Source organism: Carettochelys insculpta, chromosome 6 (assembly GCF_033958435.1).
Source record: "Carettochelys insculpta isolate YL-2023 chromosome 6, ASM3395843v1, whole genome shotgun sequence".
NCBI lineage: Eukaryota > Metazoa > Chordata > Testudines > Carettochelyidae > Carettochelys > Carettochelys insculpta.
The window spans coordinates 81,403,648-81,419,305 of record NC_134142.1 but is presented as its reverse complement, the minus strand read 5'-3'; the positions used below and the strand labels follow the sequence as shown (position 1 = coordinate 81,419,305).

General features: G+C 41.2%; 1 protein-coding gene across 1 annotated transcript in view; it reads left to right on the top strand.

The window, feature by feature from the left end:
* Window positions 1–15,658, top strand: part of SHANK2 (SH3 and multiple ankyrin repeat domains 2) — a 721,067-nt gene that overhangs the window by 125,925 nt on the left and 579,484 nt on the right. Inside the window, exon 4 of the mRNA XM_074997460.1 lies at window positions 12,354–12,582. Within this exon, the coding sequence (XP_074853561.1) occupies window positions 12,379–12,582 (204 nt within the window). The 5' untranslated portion in view covers window positions 12,354–12,378. The remainder of the gene's footprint in view (window positions 1–12,353; window positions 12,583–15,658) is intronic.

The following is a 15,658-nucleotide window of genomic DNA, read 5'->3' as shown; positions in this document are numbered from 1 at the left end:
AGGGAGGTTGTAGAATCTCCATCACTAGAGATTGAGCAGCAGATCAGACAACTATCAGGTATGGTCTAGATGTACTTGGTCCTGTCTTGTGGGCAAGAGACTGGACTCGATGACCTTTTGAGGTCTCTTCCAGTTCAGTGTTCTATGATTCTAAGTTCCACCATCACACAAGCACGGAACAAAAACAGTCCTATCCAACTAGTCTTTCTTTGTGCAAAGTACTTTTCAGCTGGCTTAGAAACGGAAATTGAACACCCACAACTTTAAAGAAGCAAGAGCTGGTAGCTAGGGGTATTAATTCATTTTGATAAGATTGTAAGTGTATGTATAGCATGTTTTTAATAAGATTTAATTGTAACTGTTATTTTTAACTGAGAAATTTAGTATTTATTGATTTTTAAAAATCAAAATGATTTAAATAAAATCCATTTTAAATAAAAAATATCTGATATATAAAATATTTTACATCATTGATTTTTAGCCACTGTTCTTCTGTGCTTTGAATTACCAATTTTATAGCTGTATAACTTCAGTGATATTGTAACAGCATAAAGCTGGTGAAATGAGATTCTTTGTACTGACTTTAGCAAGCTTTGTATAAGGCTGTTAGTCACAATCATACTTGGCTAATATTAACCTTCGTATGGTTATTGGCACAATCATGTTGTTGGAGCAAGACAGTCTACCCTTCCAATTATTTATCAGTTTCTTTTGATGTGAACTTCTGTGTGGTTATGTTTTCACTTTGCATGTTGTTGCATATTGAGATTTGAGGTTAAATGGAGTAATCCTATGGAAATTCAGTGCAGATGTGTTGCATCATACTATACTGTTCTGCTAATGATATCTCCATTTTGATAAACAACAAACTTTAGTATCTGCATTCAGCACGTGGTCTGGACTTTTAAAGTGCAGATTTTTCTCCAGTAACTACTTCTGCAAAGTGATCTCATATTCTGAGCTCATTGTACCCTGCCTTTCTTATGCATAGTCTGCAGTGGTGTGAATGCACAAGGACCGCTCCCCTATAGTCTGTCTCCTAAAATCCACCTGCAATATTTTCCTGTTTTAAGAGCATGGTCACTGGAGAACTATCAACTAATCTTCTCTAAAACTATGTCTACAGTACAAGATACATTCAATTTTATTGATATCGATTTTGTAATTCTGGAATTTATAAGTTTGAATTTGATCATCCTCATTTCCCACATGTTCCTCACAAAGTCAGCTGCCATGCACAAATTGGCAAACATCGAATCAGGCTTGAACCTGGTAATGAAAAATAGGTAAGGACCAAAAGTCAGCTATTTGCTGGTGGCCAGGAGGTTTCAGTAACCTGATCTATCTTAAAGTCGATACAGGAATAATCAGGTGTCTCTTACATGCATCTAGATGAAAAACAGCCACTTGCTGCACATGTATTTGGGTATCTGAGCATATTAACCTATATGCAACCCCCTAGGAAGCCTTTTTATTAATGTGTGAAAGTTCTTTGGTTACATATGGGACCATATACTTTACTGATGTTCTCTCAAGTAAGCTGTGATTGCACAGACCCTTTCAGGATTGGACTTCATGTACTCTTAGGCTATGTCTACAGTAGAGCATAAAGTTGATGGCTATGTCTACACTACAAGATAAATTTATTAATATCAATTTTGTAATTCTGGAATTTATAAGTTTGAATTTGACCATCCTTACCTCCCACGCGTTCCTCACAAAGTCAACTCATTGCTGCCACACTTAGACTGGCAGACATCCACTGTTGCAGTAGTGCATTGTAGGAACCTATCCCACAGTTCCCTCATCCTCATAGCATTTTGGGTATGCTTGCTGGTCTTTGACATCATCTTCCCACAATGCATTTTCCTTATTTCCCTTCTGTGCTAAGCAAATGTCCATTTTTGCCATTGAAAGGAAGGGAAAGTAGGGAATCTACACAGATGGCAAAAAAGTTTACAGAAATGTCTTTGTTCTGTAGTTGAATTCTTAACTGATGATCCACTGAATGTCCCCCCTCACGTGATTGCATCCCATTCCTGAAAATATGCCAATCCCTGAAAATAATGACTTTATTCTCAAAGTTAAATGAAAGAGGATAGAAAAATCTAGGAAAAAAGATTTTTGACTTTATTTTATTTCTCAGGCTCTTATATAAACATGAACCCACAGCCACAGGCTTGCTGCTCCCTCTTTGAAATTCACAGTCATCCTGTTACTAGAAAGCAGTAGCCAGTGTAGAGCACCGTGGGGCATTGTGGATTACGTATGGGGCACCTCTGGAGGCTAATAAATTCAATTTTAAGATGTGGCACTTCTACGCTGGCCATTAATTGAACTGTATTGAAAATAATACAGGGACTCTGAAAAGCATGAAGAAAGAGAAGATAGGGAAGTTTTTCAGAAAAGAGAGTTGCTGATGGGGAGAGTCTTTTGGCTTTCTGGTGCACTATATGGCTTCTGTGCAATGACTGTGTTCTCAACTGGCCATCCACTGAGTGTCCCACCTCCCATCATTGCATGTCATCCCTGAAAATAATACAGGGGCCCACACTGTATTCTGAAGTTAGAAGGAAGAGGATAGAAAAGTGTAGGAAAAAAGAATTTTTGACTTTCCCCTACACTACACGGATATTGCCAACGTGGATTATGGCAGTGAAATATCATACACTGAACTTATAACGCAAACAGAAATCTCAACTAGCCCTCCCCCATGTTTCTGAAGGGGTCAAAGCACGAAGACAGACTGCAGATACTAGCAAAAAGATTTTATAACCAAAATATAAAACCAGCAAGTGTCTGCGATGGACAGCAAGCTCCCAAAAATATTTTTGGCGGAGAATGTGTGTGGGGGTGCTGTGGTCTGTAGGTGCTGAAGTAGTCTCCCTGACCACCTTAGCCACTTGGGGAGACTTCCGCCTGGTGGCGGCTAGCCCCAGTGGTTCCATGCTATGGGCATAGAGGAGTTCAGTGGGGGGCCAGTTGAAGTGGTCTTCCCTGAGAATCTTAGCCTCTGGGGGAGACTTCCCCACAGTGGCTGCAAACCCCTGAATATCTTTCCTGTCCTTGGAGCTCTAAACACTCGCAATCTACAATGTGGTGCTGCTTGGAAACATGGTCAGCACTGAACAGCAGACACATCCTTTTATTGAGTTGAGGGCTACCTACGTGATGTGACGGAGCGCAGAAAAGACCCAGACTGCATGGTGCCTGTGGGGGAGGGAAGGGGGTTTGCACACAAGTGTAAACCTCTGAGATGTTTCTCAGCATTTTATGCAAGCATGACCCCCACCACAGCCTTGTTGCAATGTCGTGCGACGGAGTAGGGGCTGGTGCCAGGCAGTGCAGAAAACATGACAAGTGTAGAGACAGAGCCACGAACTCCCTGAAGGGGTTATTTGTTATGGGGAGATGAGCTCACGGCTCTAACAGAAAGAAAGAAAGACATTTCTCAGGCTTCATACTAACATGACCCCACAGCACAGGCTTGCTGCTCCTGCTTTGAAATTCAGTCTTCCTTTTACTGGAGAGCAGCGGCCAGAGCAGAGTACTGTGGGGCATTGTGGGTTACATACAGTGGAGGCTAATAAATTCAATTTTAAGACATGGCACTTACACTCTGGTCTTTAATCGAACTTCCGAATTTGAGCTTGATACTTACACCCATCAGGTAACTACAATATTGTAATTCGAATATTAGTGTTCCCTAAATCAAGCTAATGGTTTTTACAGTGAAGAAAGTTATGTGGTTATATCAAGCTAATTGCCAAATTCAAATTTATGTTGTGTTGTAGATACAGCCTAAGATGTCGGCTTGGTAACTTGGGGCGTGAGTCATAAATCTGCTGAGCCGAAGTATGCTCCTTAGGATACTGACAGAAAGATTGCATGTTACTTTTCTCTCACGACTGAGACTGTTCAGGAAGGAGACTTCTGTTTGTCTTTCTTCAGAGTTAATTATTAAATACCTTTTTCTGAATAGTATCTGCTGTTCAAATAGCAAACTTTTCCCACACTCCAGTTTGTCCCCTGAGGACAATACTGTTTCTGAAATTGAGAAGTTCCCAGAGGTACTATTTTTTACCTGGTTGTAAAGTAGCAGTTCAGATAGAGTCCCACAACAAAAATGATATTGTAAAAACGAATGTTTATATCAAAATAACAGTGCTGTTGTCAGGACTGGGAGTCTGTAATTTTTGAGTTTGAATTCCAGCTCTGATATGAACTCCCTCTCTTGCCTTGGGCAGATCACTTCCCGTCCTTGAGCCTCAGCTCTGTCTGTAAAATGAGGCTAACATTTATTTACTTACAAGTTTAGCAGGATTAATTCATTAATACCTGTAAAGTGCTCTGAATCAGACATTCATTGTGGAGCCCTACGCTGCATTCCTTGAAAATTAAAAATATAATCTCATTCAAGCCATGGAATGCACAATCAGGCATCCTAGGAACTTTGGTAATGGGTCTTCACAATACCTGCACAGGGAACCCTTTGTGTGTGACTCTTGCCCCTTCTGTGTGGAAAGGGAATGGGAGAGGATCAGCTACATCTACAGCACTATTGTTCTTTCCCTGGTGTGTGTGGAGGGTGCCCCTTGAAGCCAGGATCCTTAGAGGGCAGGACTTAAAAAATGGGTGTCCAACATTTTGGCTTGCCTGGGCCGCATTGAGTGAACAGGAATTGTCTTGGGCCGCATATGAAATATATAATATAGTTAATGTATATAAATCACATAATAATGTTAAAAGTTTACCATCTTGTGGGGCCGCATTACTAGCTGTCCAGGGCCACAGGTTGGACACGCCTGACTTAAGCTGTTGCGTGGAGTAGGGATGGCCTCAAGCTGGGTCTAGTTTGCATGAGTGGGGTATATGCCATTCCTTCGCTGGCTGTTATTGCTTAGTAAGAAAAGGTAAAACTGTTACTGTAGTTTCTGTTCCTTCCTTCCCCTTTAATAAGGAGTTTCTGTAGTTCCAGGTGTCATGGAAGTGAATTTCCCAACATTATCAATGGCGAAGGATCTCTGTACAGTTAACCTCCTATTGTCTGCCAAAATCTGTAGCTTTGGAGGGCAGATACCACAGCCCTGTTCATTCATCCCTCTGCTCCCTACCATGGTATGCTCTCAGGGAATATCTGCAAGGCAATCTTCACGGAGCTTTCCTCCTACTGAGTGTGTGTGTGCAGGCATGTGCACACATGGTAGATTTTGCCTAGTATTTGTAAATAACTCTTACTATTGCCATGGTTTGAAATTTTTTGAATTTCCTTTTCTTGATGTATATTTGGTATGTTTGTGTGTGTAGCTATTATGTTTATGTTATGTATGTCTATACCTGATTATGTGAGTACGACACCCATCCCAATATGTTTGTATCAGAGTTGTTCTGATCCTACTGGTGGTATCAAAACTTGCATAATTTTCCATAAAGATTAAAAAAAAGATAAGAGACATTTAAAAAAATAAAGTAATAAACACAACACTAACCAGACAATGTAGGAGATGTAAAATCATGGTTGGTGCTGTTCTTTTATTCAGGGAAGCACATCAATTATACCTGAGCCTGGAAACTGGCTTTCATTGGTTTGTGCCACAGCTCTAATGCTTTTTAATGTATTTTTTCATGATGCAATCTTTTTTATATTTAAAATAACCATGATGTACTGTTAAGAGGAAGGATTATCCAGTAGTTAGCAGCGTGGATTAATATGTGGGAAACCTGGCTTTAATTCCTTGCTATACCACAGACTTCTTGTGTGACTTTGGACAAATCACTTAGTCTCTCTGTCTCTGTTCTCCATCATAAACTGGAGATAATAGTATTTCACTGACTCCAGTAGTGTTTTGAGGATCACTATGTCAAAGTCAGAAGTTCTTTGATAGACTTAGTGCTTTTCATCAGCAGATGTCTATAATAGACATAGAAGTTGACCACTGATATGCAATTTTAGCTACACCAATTTCATAGCTAAAATCGATTTATCTACAGTTGATTTCCATGTCTGTCCACATGGTGGAAGGTTGACGGCATGTTTCTCCCATTGACCTTCCTTATTCCTCACCTCTTGGGAGGAGTATATGGGTTGACACTGACACCTGGGAGCATCGTTGTGTGCATGCGCAAAATGAAATCTTGGAAGAGCGACCCTCAGGGTGTTGATCTTTCCCAGTAGTGTGCCTCTAGTCCATGATATAGGTGTTGTAGTAATTTAATAACAAGATGCAAACACAGTGTACTATTCTTAATTCTAGGTAGCAAAGATTGTATTTTTTCCAGTAAATTAAAAAATGAGTTCCAGGAAGCCTCATTAGTTAGAGATGAATCATATTTTGGCCATATGATAGCCTTCACCCAGCAAGGCCATTTGAGAAGTGTAGTTCAGTGAATAAGGCATTGAACTTGGAATTAAGAAGACCTGGATTTTTTTCCTGCTCAGTCACCTACCTGTTGAATGACCTAAGGTGAGTCATGCCACTCTGCCTTTCTTCTCACCTTTTGTCCTTTTTGTGGAGGTAGATTTTAAGATTTTCAGGGCAGAGACTCTCTCTCTCAATATATCTATACACCACTTAGCACAATAGGGTGCTGATCTCTGTTGGAGTTGTGCTGTGATATAAAATAAAAACAATATTGATGCTTTATGGAAAAGTTTTTAGAATGCAATGGGAACAAAACTAAGACAGCTTTGAAAATGTAACAGAACTCTGTCAGCTAAATTATCAACCTTTATTTCAGCCATAAAAACAAAATCAAACCTTTCAAAACTCATTTGAAAACGGTAACAAATTATGGTTTCGTGCAGCTCACAAGCCAGCCAGCAGAGCTGAACAGAATCATCTGTGAATTTCACTTCACAAATGGACACAGGTTTGGACTAAAATCTGTTCGGCCTTCTTACACTCCGGTTGGGTGGTCTTTGCAATAAGAATCATAATTCTTCGTCAGTACAACTCCTCTGTTTTTAACTCTGTTCCTTCAATGAAGATTGAAGCGGGGGGAACAGGTTGAAACAGTACATCAGTCTTTCCTAGGCTGATGGTCAAACCAAAGAGGTGAGTGGCATCAGCAAACTTGTTGATGATGAGCTGGAGATCAAATTCCTTGTTTGCCACAAGTGCACAGTTGTCAGCAAAAAGGGCTTCAAGGATGAGCCTCAAGTGTCTTGGTTTTAGCATTCAGACGCCGAAGGTCGAAAAGTGACCCATCAAATCTGTATTTTAGGTAGACTCCATGGTCCAGGTCCCTAACTGCGTGGCTGAGGATGTACGTGAAAAAGAGGTTGAATAACACTGGGGCCAGCATGCACCCTTGCTTCACACCGTTGGATATCTCAAATGGATCTGAGGACTTGCCGTTTGAAAGAACAAAGCCAGTCATGTCATTGTGGAACAGGCGTATGAGGTTAACGAATCTTCTCGGGCAGCCAAGTTTTGACAGGATACTCCACAGGGCTTCTCTGTTGATGGTGTCAAACACCTTGGTCAGGTCTATAAAGACAGCATGCAGATCCAAGTTCTGCTCTATGCACTTTTCCTGGACCTGACGAACAGCAAAGATCATGTCGGTGGCGTGGCCTGGGCGAAAACCACACTGTGCCTCTAGTAGGCTCTCCTATGAGACGCTGGTGATCAGACGGTTGAGGATGACTCAAGCCAAAATTTTCCCAGCAGTACAGAGAAGGGAGATGCCCTGGTAATTTCCACAGTCAGCTTTGTTGCCCTTGTTCTTGAAGAGCGAGATGATTGTGGATCCTTCAAGTCTTTGGGCATGTCGTCTTCTTCCCAGATGCTGATCAAGATGTTGTGAAAGGCTTCAAGTGACACTGGTCCTGCTGCTTTGAAAATTTCAGCAGGGATACCGTCCATCCCAGGGGCTTTGCCCGAGCTGGTCTGGCTGATTGCCTTTTTGACCTCATCCATTGTAGGGGGCAGGTCAAGACTGTTTATTGTGGGTTTCTGAGGGATCTGGTCTAGGGCCACAGGGTCGACAATGGAGGGACTGTTGAGAAGGTTGAAGTGCTCTCTCCACCTATTGTTGATGCTGTTCTTCTCCCTCAGAAGGGAGACAGGAGAGGTGTAGTACTTGGCTTTGAAGGTCTATATATAGCTTTGATAGCACTGAAAAACATCTTGGAGTTCTTGGTGTCTGCGTAGTATTGGACTTCATCAGCTTTACTCTCCCACCACTCATCTTGCATTTTGCCAAGTGCCATTTGCTCCTGGCTCTGAAAGTGTTTGAAACAATCATGTTTGGAGATTGAGAACTGAACGTTTAGCAGAAGTGCGTTCTGTTTTTCCTCTAAGATCTTCATGATGGCTTCATCATTTTCATCAAACCAGTCTTGGTGAACTGTCTTTTTCAGTCCTAGTGTTGACTTGGCTGACTCCATCACCAGAGTTTTGAACTGGTCCCACTTTTGTGTTGGATCTCCAGTCAGAGGTCCATGCGATGTCAGCACTTCGTCAAGGCAGGCTGCAAATATCTCACAATGACCAGTATGTTGCAGCTTCCTGGTGTTGAAGAGGGGTCTGACAACCTTGAGCTTCTTGCGGTGCAGTGGTGTGATGTGCAGCATAAGACCTGATCTGACGAGTCTATGATCAGTCCAGCACTCAGCTCCCCGCATGGCCCTGGTGGTCTTAACATCTGGAATGTCCCGCCTGCGACTGATGACATAGTCAATCTGTTTTGATCTTGGGCGCATCCATGTGGATCACCTAATAAATTATTTTGTTAGTCTTTAAAGTGCTACTTGACTGCTTTTTTGTTTTGATAGTATATAGACTAGCATGGCTTCCTCTCTGTTACTTTCTTTTCACTGTTTTTCAACCGCCTTGAGGGTAAAACTGCCAGCTGCAGCAGGCTGGCCATTTTGGTTGGGACAAGCAATTTTTGGGACGTCTTTTCTAGTCCTCTCCATCATTTTGAGGGTGAGCAGTGCTGTTGCTAAAAAGGCCTGCTCCGTCGCCTGGGATGCTGCCGAACTCCTCTGTCATTCCGTGGTCAGAGTTGAGCAATCAAAGTCCACAGGCTGCCTACATGCAGGTTTGGAGCTACGACTCCCAGTGGTCACCTCCACCTGTTGCTTTGCCCCTCCGCCATCGCCGTAGGACTTTGAAGTAGACAGAAGTAATGAGGATGTGCAAAGAACCTGTGCGGGAGAATGTTTAAAGTGGAAAAGCCATTGCACAGGGTCAGTTCCACTCTCTTGACCTCAGAAGCCTGGTTCCAGTGGTACAAAAAGTTGTCACGGCTGGGACTTCCTAGGCTGCAGTGGATGGCCATGCCGTCTTTGGTGCCTTGTCGTGCCCTTCGCTCTCCACAGAGCATTGCAGAACTGCCTTCCTGGTTGTTGGATCTTGCTGTTGATCTCATCCGCCCAGTCCGCTGGGGCCAACTTTGCTTGCTGGGTTAGGCAATTCCTTATCTCATCGCAGGTTTCAGATCAGCCGGCTACCCTCACCAGGTTTAGTCTGCCTGTTGAAGCGGTTTATCAGGGTGTGGCTGCTGCATGCTACAGCTTCTTGGAGCCACAGGTGAGAGCTGGGTGCCAGTGGGGACCAAAGGTTCACGAACTGACTCAAAGAGACACAACAGGTCCCCACACCAGAGGTGCTACCCCTCCCTGGGCACCCCATACACCCCATTCGCCCATTTAGCCTTTGTATAAGCCCAAGAATGTGTGGGGTGCAGACTCTGTCCTGCTACCAAAAATCTTTCAGCAAAGGTATAGGTGCACATGCACACCAAAAATGCAGTGCCATGGGGCACACATCTCAATAAACTTGAGTTACTGTATATAGTGAGCAATCTCTCTGTGCATTGCCCTCTCACATGGTTTTTAGGGGGAGAGAGAAATGTGTTTTTCCTGCTGTTACCAGCTAATCTGTTTTGTTCTGCTGCATATTGACCTAGTGTATTTTGGCTTCATGTGATTTATCAACAGTGGATGAATAAGAAACCCATTGCAATGTTTATTCTTTCTATTGACTTTGGAAAGGTACTTTGGAAAGCTTCTTTAATTTGTGGCTCGCTGAAGGAGTGAAGTACTCCCCCAAGATTTTTCTTTTGTAGAGAGTCTTGCATTAAACTGTTGAAAAAATGGTTTGCATTCAAATATTTGAATGCACTATTTTAGTTTCTGTTATTAACTATAGGTTCATAGCTGAGAGTAGTAACCCAGGAGCCCCAGCTTAGGTACTTATGGATTTATCCCTGACCAACTATAACAGAATGATATGTTAGACTCTTTGATGTGCTTTTGCAATGTTTGCCATTGATCTCTCATTAAATTGGAAGTATTGGCCCTGACTTTCCTTGGCCCTGACTCTTATGTAGTCATTTGCTCCGCTGCCAAATGAGAGAAAAATATTAAATCAGAATGGTAGCCTTTTGGTACCTCCTACATATTGTACAATGTATCTTGAAACACCATAGTAAAATATTCTTCTTGCATACTCTGCCCATTCAGCAAATACAGTATTGTAATTCCCTGGGGCCCAATAATGAGGCCTTTACACTTTCAGGACTTCGTTCAAGTCCAAATGAAGGTCAAATGTGGAACTTATTTTTTACTCACTTTTGGCACAGGCAAACTGGCACAGATGTCAAGTAAACTGATTAAATTGAGTCAAACTTAAAAATAGACTTTAGGTTTGCCCAGGATAGCTTTGATGAGAAATTTACTCCCATGAGAGCTTCATATCCATTTCTGGTAGGAAGAACAGGCTATGATGATGCCTGGATTCTGTTCTAACTCTCCCACTGAATTGTTGAATGACTTTGACCAAATTGATCAAATTCCCTTGCTTAGCTTTCCTCTTTGTACGGTACCTATAATACTTGCTTAACAGAGTAATGAGAGTAAAGCTGGTTCAAATTAAAATCTGAAGACTTTACCTGAAAGCAGATATTTCCATTTTGGGGAAAAAAGGTAGTATATGTTGAAAAAAGATTGAAAGGATTTTTGTACCAGTTCTTCATATGAGACCCTTTGAAGATGTCATAGACATAGAGGCTGGGTCTACAAGTGCGCCTACCTTTCGAAAGGGGCATGTTAATGAGTGGGTTCAAAAGTTGCTGATGAGGCACTGCAATGAATATGCAGTGCCTCATTAGCATAATGGCGGCCACGGCGATTCGAAAGTGCGGCTTTTCGAATTGCGTGCCTCCTGTGGAGACGGGAACTTTCGAAAGGACCTCCCCAGTTTTCAAAAGCCCTTCCTCTGATCAGCAGGTAGGAAGAAGGGCTTTTGAAAACTGGGGGCAGTCCTTTCGGAAGGTCCCGTCCCCACAGGCAGCATGCAATTCAAAAAGCTGCACTTTCAAATCACCGTGGCTGCCATTATGCTAATGAGGCACTGCATATTCAGTGCAGTGCCTCATTAGCATCTTTCAAACCCACTCATTAACATGCCCCTTTCGAAAGGAAGGGGCACATGTAGACACAGGGAGAAAGTGCTTCTTCCATCTCTAGGTAGCTAGGTTCAAAGCAACTTAGTTTACAAGTGAAAAAGAATTTGGTTTTAGCATAATCCATGCTAAGTGTTTGTCTACAAACTCTACATCACAAAAATCTGTATTCAGTTTCGCACGACTGGAAGTTTGCTGTCGTCAGGGGTGCAGTAGTGTTGGTGTCAATCGACCTTGGTAGGCCTGGGACAAGGTGTCCACTATATCTACATACAGTAAGTCTGGCTCCATGCAACATTGTCAGTCCTTCACTTCCATGAAATAGTCTACAGAGTTGTACAGTATTTGAACTGTGGTTCTTACCCCAAAAGCCTTTCTTTGGACAATTTCCCTACTACATCCCTATCATTCAACAATATATTTTGAATAATTTGTGCCTGTCAAACCATTCTGTCCTCTTAATCATGTGGAGTTTTTGAATTAAAAACCAGACATTTTGCACAAATAAGACTCACAACACACCAACCATTCTGTTAGCATTACATTTAATTCTGAAGCTCATTTAAGATCTACAGTATTCTATTGAAAGTAATTTTCATAGTGGGAAAACAACTCCTTCAAGTTAGATCCAATCCACATACAGTTTACAACATTACCTTTTAGGATCAAGCCTGGAACTCTTGTCATCTGTTCTGAATCCTTTTGATGGTTGGTTTTCACATGGAAGAAAGGTCTTTCTGTACTGAACTGTTAACCACATTTATTTCCATTGCACTCTTCCAAGTCATACGAATGGGGGGAGGGAAAAAGAGGTAAGAGAAAATAGATGGCTTCATTGTTAAGTATACATTAGCTTAAAAATACACAAAAACATCAGTCTGAACCAAGTTTAAAACTTTACCAATAATTTGTCTTTGTCTTGTGTTTTGTGTTGATAGGCACGTGAGGTAAGAGAAACTGAACATGCCTCGCAGTCCAACATCAAGTGAAGATGAGATGGCACAGAGCTTTTCAGATTATTCTGTTGAATCTGAATCAGACAGCTCCAAAGAAGAAACTATATATGATACTATCAGGGCTACAGCAGAGAAACCAAGCAGCAGAATGGAAGACAATAGGAGCAACACATTAGTGATACGAATTATAATACCTGACCTGCAGCAAACGGTAAGGGGAATTGCATTGTAAGGTTTTCAGATATTTGGCCAAATCCTCGACTGAAGGTAAATTGAGTAAATAAAGCTATTTCAGTTTTTATCACCTGATGATCTAGCTCATTGTGCTAAAATTGTCCGTGTCTAAGATGGAGGTCCTATTTTGTTTTGACATCCACAGTTATGACCCATATGGGACACCAGATTGGGTATTTGTCCTAAAAAGTTTATACTGACAGGCAGCCCAGCTAATATAGTCAGTAACACATATGTACTTGATGAAAGCTATGATCTTAAAGGAAAATGTCTAAATTGTTTTTAGTAAGGGTCAGACCAGGGAAGCTTCAGAAGGGTTGTGAATGGCTGAGGACAAGAAAAAGTAGAGAACTACAGTTACAGTGGCACATAGGGATTGAAAACAAAATTCAAATGTCACCTCTAAAAATTCCTGGAACCATACCACCTTTTACATTTTCTCACCCCCGTGGCACTGTAAAGAGCTGTTTGTTAGCTTGTGGATGTGACCCTGAAGTAAGGGTCATCAAAATCTCCCCACACCCACCTGCCCACGGTGGTGTGGTGGCGCAGAGAGGCATACAGTTGTGGATAGAACCTCCTGCTGTTGCAATACTTCCCACTATGCCTGCACCTCAGCACCTTCAGCTTGGGGAAGTTGTTGCGGAACAATGATGATGGAGATGGCTGTAGGGACACCACATTCCTGCTGCTCCTCTGAGTATATGTACTACAGGTAGAACCTCTCTTGGCTGGCAAACTGTAATTTGGCATGATTTTAATTAACCAGACAATCGCTTACCAAGTTTCCCCAGGTCCCAAAAAGTTTGTTTACAGCCACCAGTCCTGGCTATCAGTGTTTTGTGCTGATATTTAGCTCTAATTTACCCCAAACGTCTTCTAAGACCCCAATAAGCAATGGAAATATTGGTAATTCTGCTAGAAAATATTGACCTCCCGTTGCCTGGCGAATTGTCTCATCTAGCACTGGCAGGTCCCGAGGGTGGCGGACGAGAGAGGTTCAACCTGTATTTAAAGGTGACTTGCAAGGGAAACATAAGACATGCCCCCCACCCCCAGGGGTTGTAATCCTGGTTTCACAAATACAAACTACCTACCCTTCTGTGCCTCCTAACTATTATAATAGCTATACTCTCATCTTGGAATTAATGGATAAATGGTCAGAGATAATTGGAATGCAATTCAGTAAGGACAAATGTCAAGTACTCCACTTAGGCAGGAACAATCAATTTCACATGTACAAAATGGGAAACGACTACCTAGGAACGAATACTTCAGAAAGAGATCTAAGGGTCATGCTGGGTCACAAGCTAAATATGAGTCAACAGTTTGACACTGCTGAAAAACAAAGCAAACATTCTGGGATTTATTAACAAGAATTTTGTAAGACGTAATTCTTCCACTTTACTCCTCACTGATTAGGCCACTACTAGAGAATATTGTCTCCAATTCTGGGCACCACATTTTAGAAGAGATCTGGTCAAATTAGAGAAGGTCCAGAGGAGAGCAGCAAAAATAATTCAAAGTCTAGGAAACATGACCTCTGAGGAAAGATTGAAAGAATTGAATTGTTTAGTCTGAAAAAGAGAAAACAGAGAGGGAACATGACAGCAGTCTTCAAGTATCTAAAAGGTGGTTATAAGTCGGAAGGAGAAAAAAATATTATCCTTAACCTCTGATAATAGGACAAGAAGCAGTGGGCTTACATTTTAGCTCATGAGTGCAGGAGATGGCTAACCATGCAATTGCTACCAATGCGGTAGGATGCAATGGGCAAGGAATTTTTTTCATTATTGGCGCCCTTTATATTTGCAGGGCTGGCTGCTGCTGAATTCCAATTCAAATTCTAATTCAAATTCTAATCAATCAAAAATTCACGGGCTTCCTGTGACATTCTTCCTGACCACCTGGATGGAGAGCGGTGTACAACAAAGTGGTCATACATGGAGGGTCACTGTGTAGCTTTGTGGGATACATGCGGGACACTTCTGGAGGCTAATAAATTCAAATTAAGGACATAGTGCTTCCACACTATCCTTTATTTGAGATTTTAAATTCAAAATTGATGCTATACCCATCCTGTAATATTGATACTTTGGTATTTTGGCTCAATAAATTCAGCTAACAGTCTTAACTGTGAAGACAGTGAAGTTTTAACATCGAGCTAACTCCTTGAAATTCGATTTTATCTTGTATTGTAGACATAGCTTTAGCCTTATAATGTCAAAATGCAGTCCTACCTTCATAGCAGTATTGAATATATTAGACTTTGTTTTGATCTCACTACCAGTGTACACATAGAATTACAGTTGTGTGGAAAACTGGGTTTATTTTTATGTACATTTTTGATGAAAATGAGAAAAAATAATTTTTGTTGGAAAAACAAAAACCCAAACCCAAACATTTGGGCGATGTCCTATAAAAATATGAACATTTTGAGGACGACAGGTACGTTCTGCTGAAATTATTGTTTAATCAAAAATCCAATCTTCTGTTGGAAGAAAATGTTTTGATGGAAATTTTTTAATGAGACCCGATCTGGAATAATTGAAAGCTGCTCTGGCCCACTCATGTTTGTAAAGTGTTTTGAGATGGGTAGAACTAGAAATAGAAAATGTTATCAAGAAGTTTTATTATTGTTACATATCAGAAATAATTCACAGGCTGACATCTCGTTGAAACAGCTAGTATCTTTCTAGCATTCTTTAATAGAAAAGGAATGCTGACAATTGGAATTCAAGTCCTTTTGTAATACTGCAGCTGTCGATTGTGAACTGAAATGAGTGGAAGGTGGATAAGAGAAATAAAATACCTAAATTACATTTACAACAATAAAAAACAACAAAGCAAATTAGTAGCACCTCATCAACACTAAATGATGTCTTTGAAATGTCACAGCTAAATAAAGCATCATAGCCAGTTTCCCATCATTCACATGAAGATGATTTTGTATTGTAATAAAGCTATTACCAGGCGATTGAATTCTATGAATACAGCAAAATGGGGCCCATATTCACAAAATCTGTTTTTGGTCCAGAGTTAATAAATTTATA